General features: G+C 50.3%; 1 protein-coding gene across 1 annotated transcript in view; it reads right to left on the bottom strand.

The window, feature by feature from the left end:
* RAB20 (RAB20, member RAS oncogene family) overlaps nucleotides 1-19,694 on the bottom strand; it is a 27,983-nt gene extending 8,289 nt beyond the window's left edge. Inside the window, exon 1 of the mRNA XM_040487085.1 lies at nucleotides 19,195-19,694. Coding sequence (XP_040343019.1) covers nucleotides 19,195-19,366 — 172 coding nt within the window. The 5' untranslated portion in view covers nucleotides 19,367-19,694. The remainder of the gene's footprint in view (nucleotides 1-19,194) is intronic.
* Between the last annotated feature and the right edge of the window lie 121 nt (nucleotides 19,695-19,815).

Raw genomic sequence — 19,815 nt, 5'->3', positions numbered from 1 at the left:
CTGCTCACAGAACCTCCCAGAAACTGCAGGGAAAGACCCGAGCCAATAGCCATCAGCTGGACATCAAAGAGTAGGAATTTAAAAGGAAAAAAACCCCACTCCATATTAATGGGGTTTTTTTCTGCCAGAAGGAAGAATTAAAAGCCCAACACCAAGTAATAAATTACACCAACAAAAGAGGGGATTAAATAACATTTTAAAGACAAAGACCTGAGCCTGTTACAGGAGGCGTTTTCCTGTTGCCCAAACCTACGATGATTTCCAACTAATAGGATAACAACATATGGGGCATAGGAAGGGTGTTTCAGAAAAATGAATTTGTTTACACAAGTTGTGCTTTTACCCAAACCCGCACGCGTGTCATTTCTGTTGTTTCTGTTTGATAATTTGAAGACTCAACCAAAAACAGCGAACGTGTCATATGCCCAAGTGAACCAAATAATTAATTGCACCTAAATTAATCCTCTGTCTGTGACTCACCAACTGGGCTTTCTGAAATAACTACTAAGGTTATATAATAATAACTAGAGCTTAATTCTCAAATTACCTCACTCTCCTCCGACAGGAGTGTACTAAAAATAATTCAGCAATAAAACCAAGTAATTCAAATAAAGATATGATCTTGAGCAATCTAATATTACAAAAAAGAGGCAATTCCAAAGAAAATACACTTACGTAACAGATTTAGCTTTTTTTTAATTTTTTTTTATTTATATATGAAATTTATTGTCAAATTGGTTTCCATACAACACCCAGTGCTCATCCCAAAAGGTGCCCTCCTCAATACCCATCACCCACCCACTCCTCCCTCCCACCCCCCATCAACCCTTAGTTTGTTCTCCGTTCTCAACAGTCTCTTATGCTTTGGCTCTCTCCCACTCTAACCTCTTTTTTTTTTTTTTTCCTTCCCCTCCCCCATGGGTTCCTGTTAAGTTTCTCAGGATCCACATAAAAGTGAAACCATATGGTATCTGTCTTTCTCTGTATGGCTTATTTCACTTAGCATCACACTCTCCAGTTCCATCCACGTTGCTACAAAAGGCCGTATTTCATTTTTTCTCATTGCCACGTAGTATTCCATAGTGTATATAAACCACAATTTCTTTATCCATTCATCAGTTGATGGACATTTAGGCTCTTTCCATAATTTGGCTATTGTTGAGAGTGCTGCTATGAACATTGGGGTACAAGTGCCCCTATGCATCAGTACTCCTGTGTCCCTTGGATAAATTCCTAGCAGTGCTATTGCTGGGTCATAGGGTAGGTCTATTTTTAATTTTCTGAGGAACCTCCACACTGTTTTCCAGAGCGGCTGCACCAATTTGCATTCCCACCAACAGTGCAAGAGGGTTCCCGTTTCTCCACATCCTCTCCAGCATCTATAGTCTCCTGATTTGTTCATTTTGGCCACTCGGACTGGTGTGAGGTGATATCTGAATGTGGTTTTGATTTGTATTTCCCTGATAAGGAGCGACGTTGAACATCTTTTCATGTGCCTGTTGGCCATCCGGATGTCTTCTTTAGAGAGGTGTCTATTCATGTTTTCTGCCCATTTCTTCACTGGGTTATTTGTTTTTCGGGTGTGGAGTTTGGTGAGCTCTTTATAGATTTTGGATACTAGCCCTTTGTCCGATATGTCATTTGCAAATATCTTTTCCCATTCCGTTGGTTGCCTTTTAGTTTTGTTGGTTGTTTCCTTTGCTGTGCAGAAGCTTTTTATCTTCATAAGGTCCCAGTAATTCACTTTTGCTTTTAATTCCCTTGCCTTTGGGGATGTGTCGAGTAAGAGATTGCTACGGCTGAGGTCAGAGAGGTCTTTTCCTGCTTTCTCCTCTAAGGTTTGGATGGTTTCCTGTCTCACATTCAGGTCCTTTATCCATTTTGAGTTTATTTTTGTGAATGGTGTGAGAAAGTGGTCTAGTTTCAACCTTCTGCATGTTGCTGTCCAGTTCTCCCAGCACCATTTGTTAAAGAGACTGTCTTTTTTCCATTGGATGTTCTTTCCTGCTTTGTCAAAGATTAGTTGGCCATACGTTTGTGGGTCTAGTTCTGAGGTTTCTATTCTATTCCATTGGTCTATGTGTCTGTTTTTGTGCCACAGATTTAGCTTTTAATAAAAACCTCTCACATACCAACATATTTAATCCAATCTCTTTTACCTCCAACAGATATTCTGTTGTCCTGTGATAATTAACTTAGAGTGAGATTAACAAAGAAAAATTCAATTATTTGCTAAATTCTCTACTTATTAAAGCAGGGGACTAAAATCATTTCAGATTTTTAAAAATTTTTTTTTAACATTTTATTTTTGAGACAGAGAGAGACAGAGCATGAATGGGGGAGGGTCAGAGAGAGAGGGAGACACAGAATCTGAAACAGGCTCCAGGCTTCGAGCTGTCAGCACAGAGCCCGACGCGGGGCTCGAACTCACGGACCGCGAGATCATGACCTGTGCTGAAGTCGGAGCTCAACCGACCGAGCCACCCAGGTGCCCCCATTTCAGATTTTTTAAAGCAAGTTTTAACTTGTTTCAAAGTCGAGACTCAACTGCAAACAGCATATGAAGAAAACTCTTTAACTTTATAGAGAGCTTTCTCGAAATATCAAGTTATCTAGAATAGCCTCTTATCTAGAGTAGCCCATTCAGTAAATACCCCAGTTATGTCTAACAGCTCTGCGATTCAGAACAACGTTTTATTCTTCTCCGTAATATAAAGTCCTCTGAGAAATACACAGCAGAGAACAATTGCTTTTCTGTTAATTCCATCCCGAGGGAAGCACATTAAACCTCTTCTGAGCAATTCTAAGGAATCCAGATAGCTGTTTACAGCTAGATGTTTACAACGTCTAGCTATCTCTTGCTCAACAGATTGGGTATGTTCTCACAGAAGTCCCTGGAAAGTACATTATTCATTGACAGATACCATAAACCAGAAATGCCTTCTGCGGATGGCGGGTCAACCTGGGAGTTCCTGGAAATTATTTCACCCATGGAACGGTGCAAAAGCCCTTTGAAATCAATCACATTGAAATATGTTGTTGGAGCTCATTTAATATTTAAATAGAATATTATAGTGTACATAAACGTAAAACTTCTAAATAATTACTTAGAACAGTCAAATTCATAGAGACAGAACACAGAAGGGGGGCCACCAGGGCCAGAGGGAGGGGGCCTGGGGCTGGTGTTTAATGGGTACTGAGCTTCAGCCGGGAAGAGATGGTGATGGTGGCTACACAACAATGGGAATGTACTCAGTGCCACCAAGCTATATACTTGATTAAAGTGATAAATTCTGTTCTGTGTATTTTACCACAATAGAAAAATTGTCTGGGGCACCTGGGTGGCTCAGTCAGTTAAGCGTCCGACTTTGGCTCAGGTCATGATCTCAAGGTTTGTTGAGTTCGAGCCCTGCGTCAGGCTCTGTGCTAACATCTCAGAGCCTGGAGCCTGCTTTGGATTCTGTGCCTCCCTCTCTCTCTGCCCCTCCCTTGCTCATGCTCTGTCTCTATCTCTTTCAAAAATAACTAAACATTGGGGCGCCTGGGTGGCTTGGTCGGTTAAGCGTCCGACTTCAGCTCAGGTCATGATCTCACGGTCCGTGAGTTCGAGCCCCACGTCGGGCTCTGTGCTGACAGCTCAGAGCCTGGAGCTTGTTTCAGATTCTGTGTCTCCCTCTCTCTCTGCCCCTCCCCTGTTCATGCTCTGTCTCTCTCTGTCTCAAAAATAAATAAACGTTAAAAAAAAGCTTTAAAAAAAAATAACTAAACATTAAAAAAAGGTTTTAAGAAAAATTGTCTATACTTAGAGAGAGAGGATAGGTAGAAAGAGCATAGGTAGATGACAGAGATGGACAGAGACATAGAACTGTACGTAAAACAAAGCACCTACTAAGAACACCAGAAAACCCAAATGGCCGAATCCCTGCCTGTCTGCACCTTCACAACTCATTTCTGCAGTAGCTGCAGCAAACACAAAGTAATTCTTGTCCACCTGGAACAAGAATCACCTGGTGATGTGGTTTACATGCAGATTCTGATTCAAGAGGTTCGGTGGGGCCTGGATTCTGCTGGATTCTTCCAGCCCACAGATCTCCCTCTGGGAAGCAAGACTGTAAAGCCTTGAAGGATCCAGGGCAGCTCTCATCAACCCAGGACCAGATACAGTTTTAACCCAACAATGCAAGTCAAACCTGCATTTGCCATTTCTACACTCCACCCCTCCAGTGCCTTCTCCTGAGACTCTGCACCCGGTCCTAGCTCCCCGGGGGGAGTGGGGAGAGGCTGCAGGGGGTTCAACCCACGAAAGCTGAAAGGCACCACTCACCAGGTGTTAGAGCTTCACTCTTGAGCAGCAGGGACCTGGGCTACGTGGTAACCAACCTGAGTTTATCAGATTAGAAAAAATTCGGTTTGGAATGTGCTTCCGCAGCTGCTGTGGAAAAGGTGCAGAGCTAAGCAAGTAGGTCAACACGCTTTGAAAAGTGGGAACAAAGTGTCCTCAGATGTTCTACAATTGCAGGGGACCACACTGCTACTTCACAAGGCCCTGTGATAGGTGAATCACATACTGTTCCCAGCTACTCATAACGCAAGATCCTCACAGCAGAAGAGTTCCAGTTAGGATAGAGGGTGCCAGGGAGGCCCGGTTGGCTGAGAGTCTGACTCTTGATTTTGGCTCAAGTTGTGATCTCGCGGTTGTGGGTTTGAGCCCTGCATCAGGCTCTGCATTGACAGCGAGGAGCCTGCTTGGGATTTTCCTCTCTCTGCCCCTCCCCCTGCTCGTGTGCACATGCACTGTCTCAAAATAAATAAATAAACTTAAAAAGATAAGTTCTAGTTATGATATAAACTCAGGAAGCATTTAAAACATCCTCCACTCAGTCTGGCTTCTCATGGTTTAGGAGAACTGCTTCCTCTGTGCTCCATTATTTACACAGGGGCCTCAGTGTCCTCACCAGTGTCCTTGATTCTGCTAACCAAGTCTCACTCCCTCTGAGAACTGCTGTGAGAGCAGTTCAAACTTCGATTGAGATTCGCTCCAAGTGCAGGCAGAACATCTTGTGCACGCGCAAGCATGCACATATGCACACACGCATATGAGCACACACACATGCACACATACACCTACATGCATGCACGCACATGCGCCCACACGTGCACTCATGCACATACACACGTGTGCACATGTACACCTACATGCACACGCGCACATGCACATACATGCACATATGCACGTGTACACACTTACGCGTGTGCACGCACACACACATGCACACATGCATGCACATAGACACGTACACCTACATGCACACACGCACATGCATGTTTATACGCCTTGTGCACATGTACACCTACCTGCACACACGCACATGCACATACATGCACATGTGCACGTGCACACACTTATGCGTGTGCATGCACACACACATGCACGCATGCATGCACATAGACACGTACACCTACATGCGTGCACACGCACAAGCATGTGCGCGTACACACGTGCACACACATGCGTGCATACACGCGTGCATGCACACATACACATACACCTACATGCACTCACACACATGTACCCACACATGCACACACGGGCACTTTGTTCTCCTCACTATCTGGGTGCCCATTTCACAGATCTGGAAGCAGAGGCCCAGAGCGCTCACACAGCTGCTCAAGGGCCCCCAAGAAGTCAGCCGCTCCTAACACTAGCAGCAGAATGAATGGTCTGTGTACGAAAATGCCAGGCAGTAAGTGTTTGAGCGGCAAGGGCAGGCCTCTAAATTCTGTTACGAAAAGCACTAGGATATTTGGTCAAGCACTTTTTTAAGCAATTTCTACTCTGAAACATGTTAAAAGGCAATTTTCAGGGAAGGGCAAAATCATGACTCCCAAACAGATAAAAAAAAAAAAAGTAAATACAGAAACAAAACAGATGAACATATGCGGGGAGCAGGGAGCGAGGGAGGTGAACCATAAGAGACTCTTAAACACAGAGAACAGACTGAGGGTTGCTGGAGGGAGCTGGGTGGGGGATGGGCTAGAAGGGTGATGGGCACTGAGGAGGGCACCTGCTGGCATGCGCACTGGGTGTCATATGTAAGACACGATCACTGGGTTCTCCTCCGGAAGCCAATACTACATGGTATGTTAACTAACTTGGATTTAAATAAAAATTTGGGGGGACAAGTAAATATAGGGGTGCCTGGCTGGCTCAGTTGGTGGAGCATGCGACTCTTGACCTCGGGGTCATGAGTTCAGGCCCACGTTGGGCGTTAGAACTTACTTTTAAAAAGAAAAAGTCAATATATGTTTGGGATCTTTATTTAGTTCGTTGAATTTAGTAAATATACATTCAGGATCTTTATTTATTTCTTTACTTATTTAGTTCATTTAATGAGGGAGGCAAACAGAGGTCTTGAAGACGTCAAGAAGACAGCCGTGTAAGGACGCACAATGGGAACACTGCGTAACACAGGATGCACGTTACAGAAAGACACAGAGGATGAGGCAGTTAATGTGCAAAGGAGGCAGAACTCTCTTTTCCATGGGGGACAACAAGCCACCACACCCTCAAGTCCAAACCAGGGCCGATCAGTGCCGTTCCACCAGCCCACCCTTTCCTTCAAGCACAAAGGTGTCAGCCACCATCCCTCTCCACGACTCAGCTCCCAGGAGGAAAGACCACCACGGTCACTGCTAGCCCCCGAGCAGGTGCGCAGTGTTGACTGGGTGTGTGAAAGGACGGTTCACACCAACCGAGTGTTCACCCTGGGACACAGAATGAGAGGGAGCTTGGCGATGGCCACACCGGACTCCTCGAGCTCGGACGAGCACAGAACTGAGAGTCAGCGCAAAGTCGGGGAGATAACAAAACCCTCACCACCACCACTCCCCCCCCAAGAACACAAAGCAATATGTGAAAAGGGCCCAGTAAGAGACTATAAAATAAGCCCTTTAATGTTAAGAAAAGGGCCTCTTTACATCCACCATTCTTCATGTTTAAGCAATTAATGATTACCATACCTGGACTTTGGCCAAAATTGTTACCATTTTTTTAATTCTTTATTCCTATTGGATAATCTGACTCCGTGGAAACAGTGATAGTCTGGTCTTCAGCTGAAGCTGGAAGTCAGCATATGGCAAAATACATGAAAATTAAATGTCCAACTCAAACCACACCCATCAGTAATCCCAAAAGGCATTCCTTAGCCTGTCGGAGAAAAGCCACTAGAAAGGTGCAGGGAAAGATCTGGCCACCTGCCCCCTGCCCCCTGCCCCCTTTACACAGGCTGAGCATTCTTACTCTGCACCAGGGAAAGGAAGGAGCCACCGTGTGCCCCCCTCCCATCCACGATCCTCATTAAGCTCCAGAATAACCCTGTAAACCAGGTTCTCTACCACAATTTTAGGACAAGGTCACTGAAACTCAGAGACGGAAAGGACAAATCCTCATTAAAAAGCATCCCAACTGATTCAGCTAAAAAATAAATAAAAATCTGCTGAGCCCGCCAGCGCAGCTGTGCGTGGAAAGGTGGGCATGGCTAAGTCTGTTCAGGTGGGACGCGTCACTCCAAGAAACGCCACAAGACGACGGCTTTCCACAAGACGCGCGGTCACACATCGGCCTTCTGTTTCTGAGCAAAAACTCCGCCTCCAGTGAGGGCGCAGCAAGGCACTGACGCGTGCGGGGACACGGCCCTGGGTGGCTTCCCGGCACACAGGCTCTTCTGGACCCAGGGAGTTTGCCAACAGGACGGGATGACTTTCAGTGCCACAAACCACAGGGCGTGCTTGTCCTGCTCTGGGACCCAGACACAGAGACCTGGACGGTCACCAAGAGAGGCTGACGGGCCCACGGTGCCCAGCAGGCGTCCCACCGGCCCTTCTCGAACAAGATTGCCCAGAAACAGCACCGCTGAGTCAGGGGAGTGACAGATTCGGGACCTCTGTCTCAAGGACAGGTCGAACGCTATACTGCCCTACCGGCTCAGTACAAATGAGAGTGCCATCTCAGACATGAAGACAGGTGTACGAGGTTCAGGGGACTCCCCGTGGGAAAGAGTGGATGACAGGCCTGCTGATGCACGAATCCCGTCCTGAGACCCGTGGCCCAAAGGCTGGAAATTTTTTTTTTAACGTTTTTTTATTTTTGAGAGACAGAGCACGAGTGGGGGGAGGGGCAGAGAAAGAGGGAGACAGAAGCAGAAGCAGACCAGGCTCTGAGCTGTCAGCACAGAGCCCGCCATGGGGCCTGAACCCACGAACCGTGAGATCATGACCTGAGCTGAAGTCAGGCACTTAACTGACTGAGCGCCCCCCTAACCCGGCGGCCCCGGAGATATGCTTATCCTACCACTGCTGGGTGCAACACCGCGTCCACATTCACAGGCACGCTGGCACATCATCACGTCGTGTGTAGGCACAGACTGCGCCTCGCACAGAGCACTTCACAAGGTCACTGTCCCTTTAGACTAGATGTCGTTTCAGTGAAGGACACACAAGGCTGGGTGACCAACTGCAGAAACCCTGGGCAGTTTGCCCGGCCCAGCCACTTCCGGGCTTTGTGTAGACTGACCCAGGTTGTGACCCTGTGGTTAACACACACACAGAGCTGGGAACGGCCCTGGTGTATACAGCAAGTGCTACACACACAGCTGGGAATGGCCCTGGCATATACAGCAAGCACTACACACACAGAGCTGGGAATGGCCCTGGCGTATACAGTAAGCGCTACACACACAGAACTGGGAATGGCCCTGGCGTATACAGCAAGTGGTACACACGCAGAGCTGGGAACAGCCCTGGCATATACAGTAAGCGCTACACACGCAGAGCTGGGAACGGCCCTGGCGTATACAGTAAGCACTACATAAGCAGCAGCTATTATTTGGCCACAATCTGTGATGGTGCCTCCCTGAAGGACTGCATGGTAGCTCATGGGCCAACACAGTGTCAAAATCATGCCATTCAATCTGTTCTTTATTCCCGAACGTTTACTTTCAAATACAGGCATGCGTTTCTGGTATAACCTGAACAAAAAGGCTTCCTGTAGGAGGTGTAACTGTTACTCTACCACAGGATGGATTCTTGACGCCTGTAAAGGCCGTTAATTAATGAAATTAAGAACTTCCGAAGAGGGGCGCCTGGGTGGCGCAGTCGGTTAAGCGTCCGACTTCAGCCAGGTCACGATCTCGCGGTCTGTGAGTTCGAGCCCTGCATCAGGCTCTGGGCTGATGGCTCAGAGTCTGGAGCTTGTTTCCGATTCTGTGTCTCCCTCTCTCTCTGCCCCTCCCCTGTTCATTCTCTGTCTCTCTCTGTCTCAAAAATAAATAAAAATTGAAAATAAATAAATAAATAAAAGAACTTCCGAAGAATATATAGGAAAGGGGCGCCTGGGTGGCTCAGTCATTTAAGCGTCCGACTCTTGATCTGGGCTCAGGCCGTAATCTCACAGCTCGGAGGTTCGAGCCCCACGTCGGGCTCTGCACTGACAACGCGAAGCCTGCTTGGGATTCTCTCTCTCCCTCCCTCTCTGCCCCTCCCCTGCTCACTCTTGATCTCTCTCCCTCTCTCAAAATAAGTAAATAAACTTTTTAAAAAAATAAGCCTTACTAAAAAATAAAACAAAACCAGGACAATTTTGCCAAAAAACCAAAGCTATTATCTATACAAAATTTGTTGCCAATGTTTAAACTACAAAGCCAGAAGCTTTTAAAATTCATGGGGGGGAGGGGGACATCCCAGGTTTGCCTAAATAGCATATTAAGTATGAAAGAGCATTTATAGGTATAACTTAAAGAACGGGACAAGTTAAAAGTCCCAAGTCAATGTTGGTGCAAACGCAACAGAATTTAAGTCTTCCCAGGGCGCCTGGGTGGCTCAGTCAGTTAAGCATCCGACTTGGCTCAGATCACGATCTCAAGGTTTGTGAGTTCGAGCCCTGCGTCAGGCTCTGTGCTGACAGCTGGGAGCCTGGAGCCTGCTTTGGATTCTGTCTCCCTCTCTCCCCACCCTTCTCCTGCTCACACTCTCTCTCTCAAAAATAAAACAAAACATAAACATAAAATTTTTTTTTTTTTTTTTAAAGAACCACGTCTTCCCAGAGTCACTGTTTGGGACTGACGACGGACGAGAATTATGTGTCAATATTCTGCATCTTCACTTTCAGCACCTGAAAACAGAGGCCACCTCTTTCTGACACCATGGTGTCTGATGTGACACCAGCTGTCACTCTGATTTGTTTTCCCCTCCGGCTGCTTCCAAGATTTCTTCCCTTGGTGGCCCCTTGTCAGCCCCACTCCCCTCCTCTCCTTCCAGAACTCTGATGGCACAGTGTTGGCTCTCCAGGCCTTCGGGTCCCTGACGCTCTGCTCACCTCCCCCAGCTGCTGTCTGTAGTACAGCTTGGGTGCTGTGTACTGCCCTGTCTTCTAGCTCACGGCTCCTTCTTCTCTCCCCTCCGCTGGGCTGCTGAGTCCATCCACTAAGCTTCTTATCTGGGTTATCGCATTTTTTTTTCAGTTCAGAAATTGCCATTTGGGTCTCCTTTAAATCTGTTTCCACTGAGGCTCTCTGTTTTTGTTTCTTGGGTTTAAGGGCTCCGGATTGTTCCCCGAAGCATGCTTAGGACGGCCGCCTTAAAGTCCTTGTCGGTCACTGCGCCATCTATGTGAGCTCTGGACTGGCATCCAGCGATTGTTGCTTTCGACTCTGCTACAGATCTTCCCGGTGCTTGTACGAAGAGCGGCTCTTTTAGTGAAATCTGGACATTTCCACCTTGTGCTACGAGATACTGGGTCTCACTTAAATCTCCCGTTTGAGCTGGATCCTCACCCCAGCAGTGGGGGACCGGGGGGCGGGGGGGGCCGGGACTGGGGCCGGTGGAGGCAGAAGTCCAGACTCCCCATGCAGCCTCCACCGGCACACGGCGGGGAGGGCTCCTCAGCAGCTGGTGGGGACGTGAGCCCGGCTCCCACCTTGATGATGGGGACAGGGGTGCCCCGGTTTTTTCTGAGTGTTTGACTGGAGTACAACAGTTATTGTTGAAAAGGTCTGCCTCACCAGGCTACCCCTTTCCTGATCCTTTGGTGGAAGAACAGGCTTTTAATTTTGTTTTGTTTTGTCTGTGCCCTTTGGCATTTCTGGGTTGCTGGCTTCTTCAGCTCCAAGTTTGGGATAAATGAGGCAAAAAGAGAACCCAGGGAGCCTACCACTGTGTTACTCTGTGGACCCAGAAATCCCGAGCTGGCCTGCCTTCTCTCCACCTTTGAAATGAATGCTGGTTGGGGTGCCTGGGTAGCTCAGTTGGTTAAGCATCTGACTTCCGCTCAGCTCATGATCTCACGGTTCGTGGGTTCGAGCCCCGCGTCGGGCTCTGTGCTGACAGCTCGGAGCCTGGAGCCTGCTTCAGATTCTGTGTGTCTGTGTGTCTCTCTCTCTGCCCTGCCCCCCTTGCATTCTGTCTCTGTTTCTCACTCAAAAATAAATAAACATTAAAAAAACTAAGAAATGAATGCTGGGATCTTCCTCGGCCAGCAGGCACAGGACAGCAGGACCGGGAAAATCTGTCAGCAGGTGACGAAGCCATTCCTCTAAGAATGAACGGCACTTTAAACTTGTGTGTCTGTACACATGTGGGCAACTGTGGTTAAGATTTCTTCTTCACAGAAAGGGAAGTTATGTGAAGTCTCGACAAAGCAAGTGGGCAGGCAAGTCCAAGTTGAAATGATAAAGCCTGGAATTATCTTCCAGAGACGCTAGATGCGATCAGGCTTAGTTAACGAGCATGGTTGACCTGAATTAGTTAAATTATCCTGAATGGACACCACACTAACCAGCCGAAAATACCTCTCCCGCCCCCAGAGTCCTCGGCGCCCCCTCCAGGCGGACTCTGGGCTGACTCCCAGCGTGCGCACTGCTCACAGGCTCGCTTTGTGCTCTGAAGTCGCTCAGCACAATGGCGCTTTGTCTGCCCTGCTGAACCCGGGGTCGGCTCCCTTCCACCTGTCTTAGTACCCACATTCATATTCAGGCCACTGTTTCTGATCGAGAAAACACAGGCATTCTGCGCAAGAGGCCGTGCACGCAGAGGGTGCCCACTCAAAGTGCACGGTAGCGGTATAGACGCGGATCCACCTCCAAAGATACGGGCTCCCCCACAACACAGGCTTTGCAGGTGTGACTTCCGGATCTCGAATGTAAACTAAGGTTATTTTTCCAAGAGCTATTTTTTGTCGGGGCCCGCGTGGAGCTGACCTCCGACCCCACCCGCATCCCCATCTAGCCCTGAGAGGACCCACAGGGAAGCGCGGCCACGGCTTGAGTGGAACTGATCAGGGTTCCCTCAATCGCCGCGGAATGCGCGACTCTGTGGGGAGTCTGTGCAACCAGAGAAAAGACTTTTAGAGAAGCGGTCTGCCATCAAGGTGACCGAAACCGGGGGTCAGCCTAGTTTCTGCAGGGGCGGGGCAGGGGGGGTAAGCACTTTCGTCTCTCGGTGCCACATGGTGTCTATTGCAACAACGGGGCTCTACCGGGACAGTGTGAGAGCATGCTGTGTGCCAATAAAACTTTATTCATGATGACCAGGGAGGGCCCGGTGGGTCTGCTCATCCACAGGAAGCGGATGTAGCTCCCCAGATGCTGTCCCGGCACACAAATACCAATTGTTGGGCAGAGGGTATCAGGACCACCAAAACCACTCAGTAGGCGGGAATACGGTAAGAGATTCAGCTGAGATCTGAGTCCTCCACCGTGGGTTCCACATTCTGCACAGGCTGTGCACCTGCTCTGCACCGATCCCTTGAGGCTGTCCAAACCACATGGCCCACACAGGCCAGTCCAAGGTATCAAGGATGAGCAACGGTGCGGTCCCTGTCCCAGAGACCACCCTCGGGCTCATCCACGGCACCGCCATCCTTTCCAACCTGAACCCACCTCACTTGGGACGAGCATCCCTGCCACGGTTCCCCGGATGTAGGAGCAGCTGCCTAAATGTGGGGGTAGGGGGCCGTGGCTTCTACCCAGAGTGGAAGGAAAATGACAGGGGCTCATGGTCCTCAAGGAGGGCGCACTCACCTGGCATCCTCACTGTGTGCCACCCCATCCTTCAGACCGGGCCGAGGCCCTGGGCTCTGCACAGGCAGCCAGGACCTCTGAGCTAACGTCACAGGCACCATGACTTCATAACCCAGGACAGCAGCATCTTCTCCTGGGCTGCACTGAAGCTATTCGAGAGAAAGTTCTTTTTTTTTTTTTTTTTAATGTTTTTATTTATTTTTGAGACAAAGAGAAAGCACTAGCTGGGGAGGGGCAGAGAGAGAGAGAGAGAGAGAGAGAGGGAGACAGAATCCAAAGCAGGCTCCAGGCTCTGCACTGACAGCCAAGAGCCCGATGCAGGGCTCAAACTCACAAACCTTGAGATCGTGACCTGAGCCAAAGTCAGACCCTCAGCCAACTGAGCCACCCAGGCGCCCCTCGAGGGAATGATCTTAAAACCAACTGCCACCCTGGGATGCAAGGGTGGTCCAATCAATGGGACATGTCCCGTTAATAAAATGAAAGAGAAGAATCAGATGATCATCTCCGTAGACATAGCAAAGACACTCGACAAAACTCAACATTCATTCATGATAAAAATCATTAACAAAATTAGGCACAGAAAGAACACATCACAACATGCCAGAGGCCATCCACAACAAGCCCACAGCTAACATCACGCTCTGCGCTGACAGGTTGAAAGCTTATTTTCTAAGATCAGGAACAAGACAAGGCTGTCTACTCTCACCCCTCCTATTCACCACAGTTCAGGAAGTGCCAGCCAGTGCAATCAGGCAAGAAAAAGAAATAGGAAGTATCAGAACGGTGAAGAAAGAAGTAAAATTGCCTTGGTTTGCATGTGACTTAATTTTATAAAGAGAAAATCCTAAAGACTCAACCAGAAAAACTGTGAGATCCAGTCAATGAATACAATACACAAAATTAACATACAAAAATCAGTAGCATTTCCATAGACTAATTTCTGAAAAAGAAATAAACCGATCCCACTTACAATAGCATCAAAAACAATAAAATAGGGGCAGCCAGGTGGCTCAGTCAGTTAAGCATCTGACTCCTAATTTCGGCTCAGGTCGTGATCCCAGGGTTTGGGCTGTGTAGACAGCATAGAGCCTGCTTGAGATTCTCTCTCTTCGTCTCTCTGTCCCTCTCCCGCTTGCACATGCACTCACTCTCAATCTCTCTCTCTCTCTCAAAATGCATAAAAACTTAAAGAAAAAAGACTTTATTCTCTTTATGTTTATCTAGTTTGAGAGAGATAGAGGGAGAGAGAGTAGGGGAGGGGCAGAGAGATAGAGGGTGAGCTATCACTGTCAGCACAGAGCCTGACTCGGGGCTTGAACTCATGAACCATGAGATCACGACCTGAGCCAAAACCAAGAATTGGACACTGAACTGACTGAGCCACCCAGGTGCCCCTTAAAAAAAAAAAAAAAAAAATTTAAAAAAAAAAAACAATAAAATCCTTAGGAATAAATTTAATGCCATGAAAGATCTCTGGGATGAAAACTACAAGACATTGATGAAAGAAATTGAAGGAGACACAAATAAATGGAAAGGCACTCTGTGTTCGTGGGCTGGAAGAATTAATATTGTTAAAATGTCACTATTACCGAAAGTCACCTTTGGATTCAATGCTATCGCTGTCAAGATTCCAATGACATTTTTTTATAGAAGCAGGAAAAACACTCAAATTTATCAGGAACCACAAAAGATCCCAATGAGCCAAGGAAACCCAGAGAAAAAAAGAACAAAGCAGTCACACTATATAGTATGAAGCTATCGTCATAACACCAACTGCTCGGAATCCCCGTCTCTCTGAGCTCTCCATTTAGTGCAGAATTATTTACTGGGGGCCCACTCAAGCCGCTCTTGTCCCTCGGTGACATGCTTGCCGGTGGTAATCGCGGCCAGAAGCGCGCAGCACTGGATGGCTGTTTACTCATTAAACACGAACACTGTGCTTCCTCATTCCAGATGCCGTTCAAGCACTTTGCCAATATTAACCTATTGATTCCTAACAACACATTAGGCGGGTGCTACAACTGTCCCCATTTATAGATGAGGAAAAGGAGGTGGAGAGAGAGGAGAGCCACCAAATCACACGTGTGGTCAGGGGCTGCGGCGGGCAGAGGATGACAGCCTCCCTCCCCGGCAAAGAAGTCCTAGCCCCTGGGGCCTGTGACTATGTTCAGTTACATGGCCGGGGGGTGGGGGGGGTGGGAGGGGGTGGGCCTCAAGGTTGCTAACCAGCTGAGAGATTGGCTGGATGAACCCAGGGTAAATCACAGGGGTCCTTTAAATGTGGGAGGGGGCACGACAGTCAGGGTCCCAGCGAGGAGGACAGACACCACTGGCCTTGGGAGTGGAAGATGAAGAATTTGGGGGGGAGGGGGCAGGCTCCAGGAGCTGGAAAAGGGCGAGGGGACAGACCCTCCCCCAAGGCCTCCCGAGAGGAGCGCGGATTGCAGACAGCTGGGTTCCAGCCCGGTGAGACCCAGGTAGGACTTCTGAGCCGCCGACTCTAAGCCACTAGGTGGGTGGCAATTGTCGGAGCAGCAGTAAAATCCTAGAGCAGACTCGGTGCCATGACAAAGCGGCTGCTGTGACAAAGCTGGTGGGGCTCTGGATCCGGGTAGCGGCAGAGGCTGGAAGAAGTCAAGACGGCAGAGCCCGCATTGCCTGGCACAGACCCGCAGGGACACGGCTACTGCCAGCCCCGCTGGGGAGGCCTCGGAGAGGCAGGGAGGGTAGAGAACACCCGTGTCATCTGTGGAGGCCACGCGAGCCGGCAGGAGGAAACGTGGACGGTAAGCGTGTGAGCGGTGGGAGCTCAGATGGAAATGGGAGGTGCTCCCCGGAGGTGGAGGAAAGGGGACTTGGTGCTCTGTCTTCCCAGGACAGAGGGTGGGGGTGCAAAAGTGAGCCGCATGGCCCCCCTCCAGGGACTACAGCCTTGAGGGAGGAATAAATGAGGGGGCGTCTAGCCTTCCCGGGCCCTGTGGGTGCAGTTTATTTGGGGCACACCGGTCGCTTCCCCATCTTGCGTTTTCTTCAAGACAATAACCAGATGTGAAATGATGACACTCATTTCCTTGTGCCCCGCCTCCTCCTCTGGGGTTGAAGGCCCGCGGAAGCAGCGGCCCCAGGCCTGTAGCAGGGGCCAGGTTTACATTTGCTGAATGATGGGCGACGTCTTTTCAGACTGCTCAGACGGGGCAGGAGACTGATGAGGAAATGACGGAGAGGAGAGTGGTGGCGGGTTCTGCGGGGGCCCCTCTCGCCTCCGGGCAACCGTCCTCTGCTCCCAGGACTCACCTAACCTTCGCAGTGAAAGCCTCACCTCTGTCTGCCCGACTAGGCAAGCGTCGGAGTGAGGAAGGGCCAAGGCGATGCATGCAGGGCGCCTGGACCGGACCAAAGTCTGGACCCTTCTCAGCTCCAGCCGGTCTCCACTGCCCCGTCCCTAACCTGGAAGTGATCTTTCCCTCTCCGAAGGCCTCTTGTGTCACTGAGTAAGATGACCCATTCACCGGCCTCGCGCATCTCCCCTCCCCTCTCCAGCTGCAAGCCGCCAGGTGCTTCGCTGTCGGAAAGAACGAGAGTGAGATTCTCCGAGCGCAACTCTCAGCCTTACCCTGATATCGGGTATCGATATCGGGTGTCCTGATACCCCGCACACCCCACACTTCCACCCCGCCCGCCTCCTGTGACCAAGGACACCCTTCAGCCAGCCTCCAGTGGGTCCTTATCCTCTGCCTTGGTTACAAAAAGTAAAGTGAACAACTTTAACAAACGACGTCTGTGGAATGGCGAGAAAGTTCAAGAACAAGGCAAGAGGAGGAAGAAAGTAGCCTCCCCTTCAGGATTCAACAAAGATAAAGGAAAGGTACCTGGACTCTACCCATGTGGGCATCTCCTTCCAAGTTGCCCCAAACCCCACAGTGGCTGCGGTGCCAGGCACAGAGATGGCCCGTGTCACTGCTGAACGCCAGCCTCGGTCACCCTACGCCTGTGGACACAGGGCAGCAATGTGGACACGCGGCCCGGCCACCCCCACTGCCCCGGGGAGGCTGACCGAGCTCACGCTGAGTTCCAGGAACAAGAAAGCGGCAGCCAGGAAATGAGTCGCCGCCCCCGGGAGCCCGACAGCACGTCTGGGACATGACATCTGCTGTCTTACAAAATCCCCCGGCGTTCAAGATTCCGGCTGCATCACGTCCTGGTCGCTGAAGAAAGTGGCCAGCCAAAATCACTTTGCTACTTCGTACACCCTTGACGCCGGGAACGCCTGCTCGACACCAAAGGTCAGCTCCCGTCCCAGAGACCCCACGCCACACGGTTAAGGTCAGCCTCTGACAGCAGCCGCTACAGGGCTTCTCGCTGTGGGACCGCAACACCAGTCCCACGCTATCCTCTTGTACGCCAACGACGACCAGTCAGCTGAAGGATCTGAGGGGCCGGCGGCACACCAGACAGACAAGTCACTTTCATCTGATCTGACTTCCAGAGTTTGGGTTTTGTCCCTACCAGCGCTTAGTGCTAGAAAGTCAGCCTAGGTAAACGACCTCGGAGCCTCCCTGCAGCCTGGAGCTGGAGAAGGGCAGGGACCGGGACATTCGTACCTGGGAGACTGTTCCCACGGCACAGTTGCAAATCGATTAGTCAGACATTAACCGCCAGTATACACAAGAAACAAGAAACAACTGCAGATGAAGGGGCGCCTGGTGGCTCAGTCATTTGAGCCTCCGACTTTTGCTCAGGTCACCGTCTCGCGGTTCATGGGTTCGAGCCCTGCGTCGGGCTCTGTGCTGACAGCTCGGAGAGCTTGCCTCGGATTCTGTGTCTCCCTCTCTCTCTGCTCCTCCCCTCCGCATGCTCGCCCTCTCTCGCTCTCTCGCTCTCTCTCTCAAAAATAAACATTAAAAAAATTTCAAAGAGAAAACGCAGGATGGAGGGAGAAGGGTAGATGTACATGGGTTGACTTCATGAATTCCATTTTAAACACAGAACTAGTTCTAAGTTTGTTCACTTAGCAGAACGGTGCGCCCAAGTTAGTAAGTTAAGTTTTCTAGACAGGAGCTGCGGGTATACTGATCACTTCTTCAAGTGCTGGCCTAAAAAAAAGTCAGACCTCCAAGTTTCAGGCTTCTAGAAGGTGCGCTCCCTGAAAATTTGCCATCCTATTTACAGTTCCTTTACCTACTTCAAGCATTTGATTCCTTTTCATGGAGAAGGAGATAAATTCTATCGTAATGGCTATTATAGCAATATATTATATATACCATAGCCACTATAGCAATAACTATAATTGCCAGTGAACTTTTGCAGGGCTAACAAACTGAGAGCCTAAATCAAGACCCCCATCCCTACTTTGGAAAAATCACAAACGCTACATGCACTAAAAAATAACTCATTACTTCTCTTAAAAATGCTTCTACAGAAAACTACCTCAAACCCCCCCATGGCAGATACCAGCTCATCCCAAGCACTGATATCAAGCAGATGATTCCCATGGTGGGAAATGCAGATGAGCTCGGGACTCCCAGGAGAGACCTGAGCTCTGCCTGCTTCCTGCTCTCCCCCTCCCCAAACCCTGCAGGGTAATGCTCGGTGGCTCAACTTCCTCTTTTATAAAGAAGGGGTAATTTACCAGCTTTGCTCAGCCCTCAAGGTTGTTATGGATATCACATGAGATCACGTTCAAGAGAACCTGGTTACCATTGTTACCATTAGCAGGCTTAGCACAGGACCCTGAGGCTCAGGAGCCAGACGCCACCATAGGTTCAGGAGACAACAGGGGCTTCTCTCTTCAAAGCCCGGGGTGCTTTTAAGTCACCTATATTGTCCCTAAGACCTACCCAATGGCTGAGCAGTTTCCCCGCCAGCAAAACAGAACAAGTAGGGACAGAGAGGGGCCAAGGGCGGCCTCGCACTGTGACTAGGGGTCTGACCCCCCCCCCCTCCAGATGGGGTCACATGTCGTGCCAAGGCGGGACTCTGCACCGGAACCCTGCCCTGGAGACTCCTGCCCTAGGAGACCCCGGTCCTGGGGGATGCTTCTCTCCTACCGGAAACACCTCTTCCGCAGAGCCCCGAGACAGTGGCCCCGGGTGGGGGGGGGGGGGGCGGCGACCCTCACCTGCCGTATCCCAGATGGAGATGTTGTAGGAGCGCCACTGCTTCAGGTAGAAAGCACCGCCCACCGTGCTGACCGTGTCCGGGAAGCGCCGCTCCATGTACCTCTGTAGCAGCGACGTCTTGCCCACGTTCATGTCCCCCAAAAGCACGATCTTCCCGTCGGGCTTCCTCATCTTCCCGAAGGAAGGCCCCCGTCTCCTGCTCTCCGTGCCCGTCCGGCCCGTGTGCCCCGGGAGCCGCTGGAGCAACCGGCCGCCGCCCCCAGATCGCTCGGACCCGGGACTCGCGAGGACCCGGACTCGCGGGAACCCGGACTCGCGGGGACCAGGGCTCGCGAGGACCCCGAACTTGCGGAGACCCGCCGGGGTCCTCCCGCTCAGACGCCTGGGAGGGCGAGAGAGGAGGCACGTGTCCGAGCCCGGACAGGAGCGGGGAACGCAACCCCGCGCCCACCTGAGGCTTCCAGACCGCTGCAGTGCGCACCCGTCTGGGTTGCCCCGGATCCCGCCCCGGCCACGCCCCGTGGTCACAGCCCCCTTGGTCACGTCCACGCCCCTCCCGCCCCGCCCCTGACCCCGCCCCCGCCTTGGCCGCGCCCCCCCGCCCTCCGCCGCCGCGCTGG

Source organism: Herpailurus yagouaroundi, unplaced genomic scaffold, assembly GCF_014898765.1.
Source record: "Herpailurus yagouaroundi ecotype Mexico unplaced genomic scaffold, PumYag 164, whole genome shotgun sequence".
NCBI classification, from domain to species: Eukaryota; Metazoa; Chordata; class Mammalia; order Carnivora; family Felidae; genus Herpailurus; species Herpailurus yagouaroundi.
Note: the sequence above shows the minus strand (reverse complement) of the source record. Positions and strands in the feature narration are given on the sequence as shown.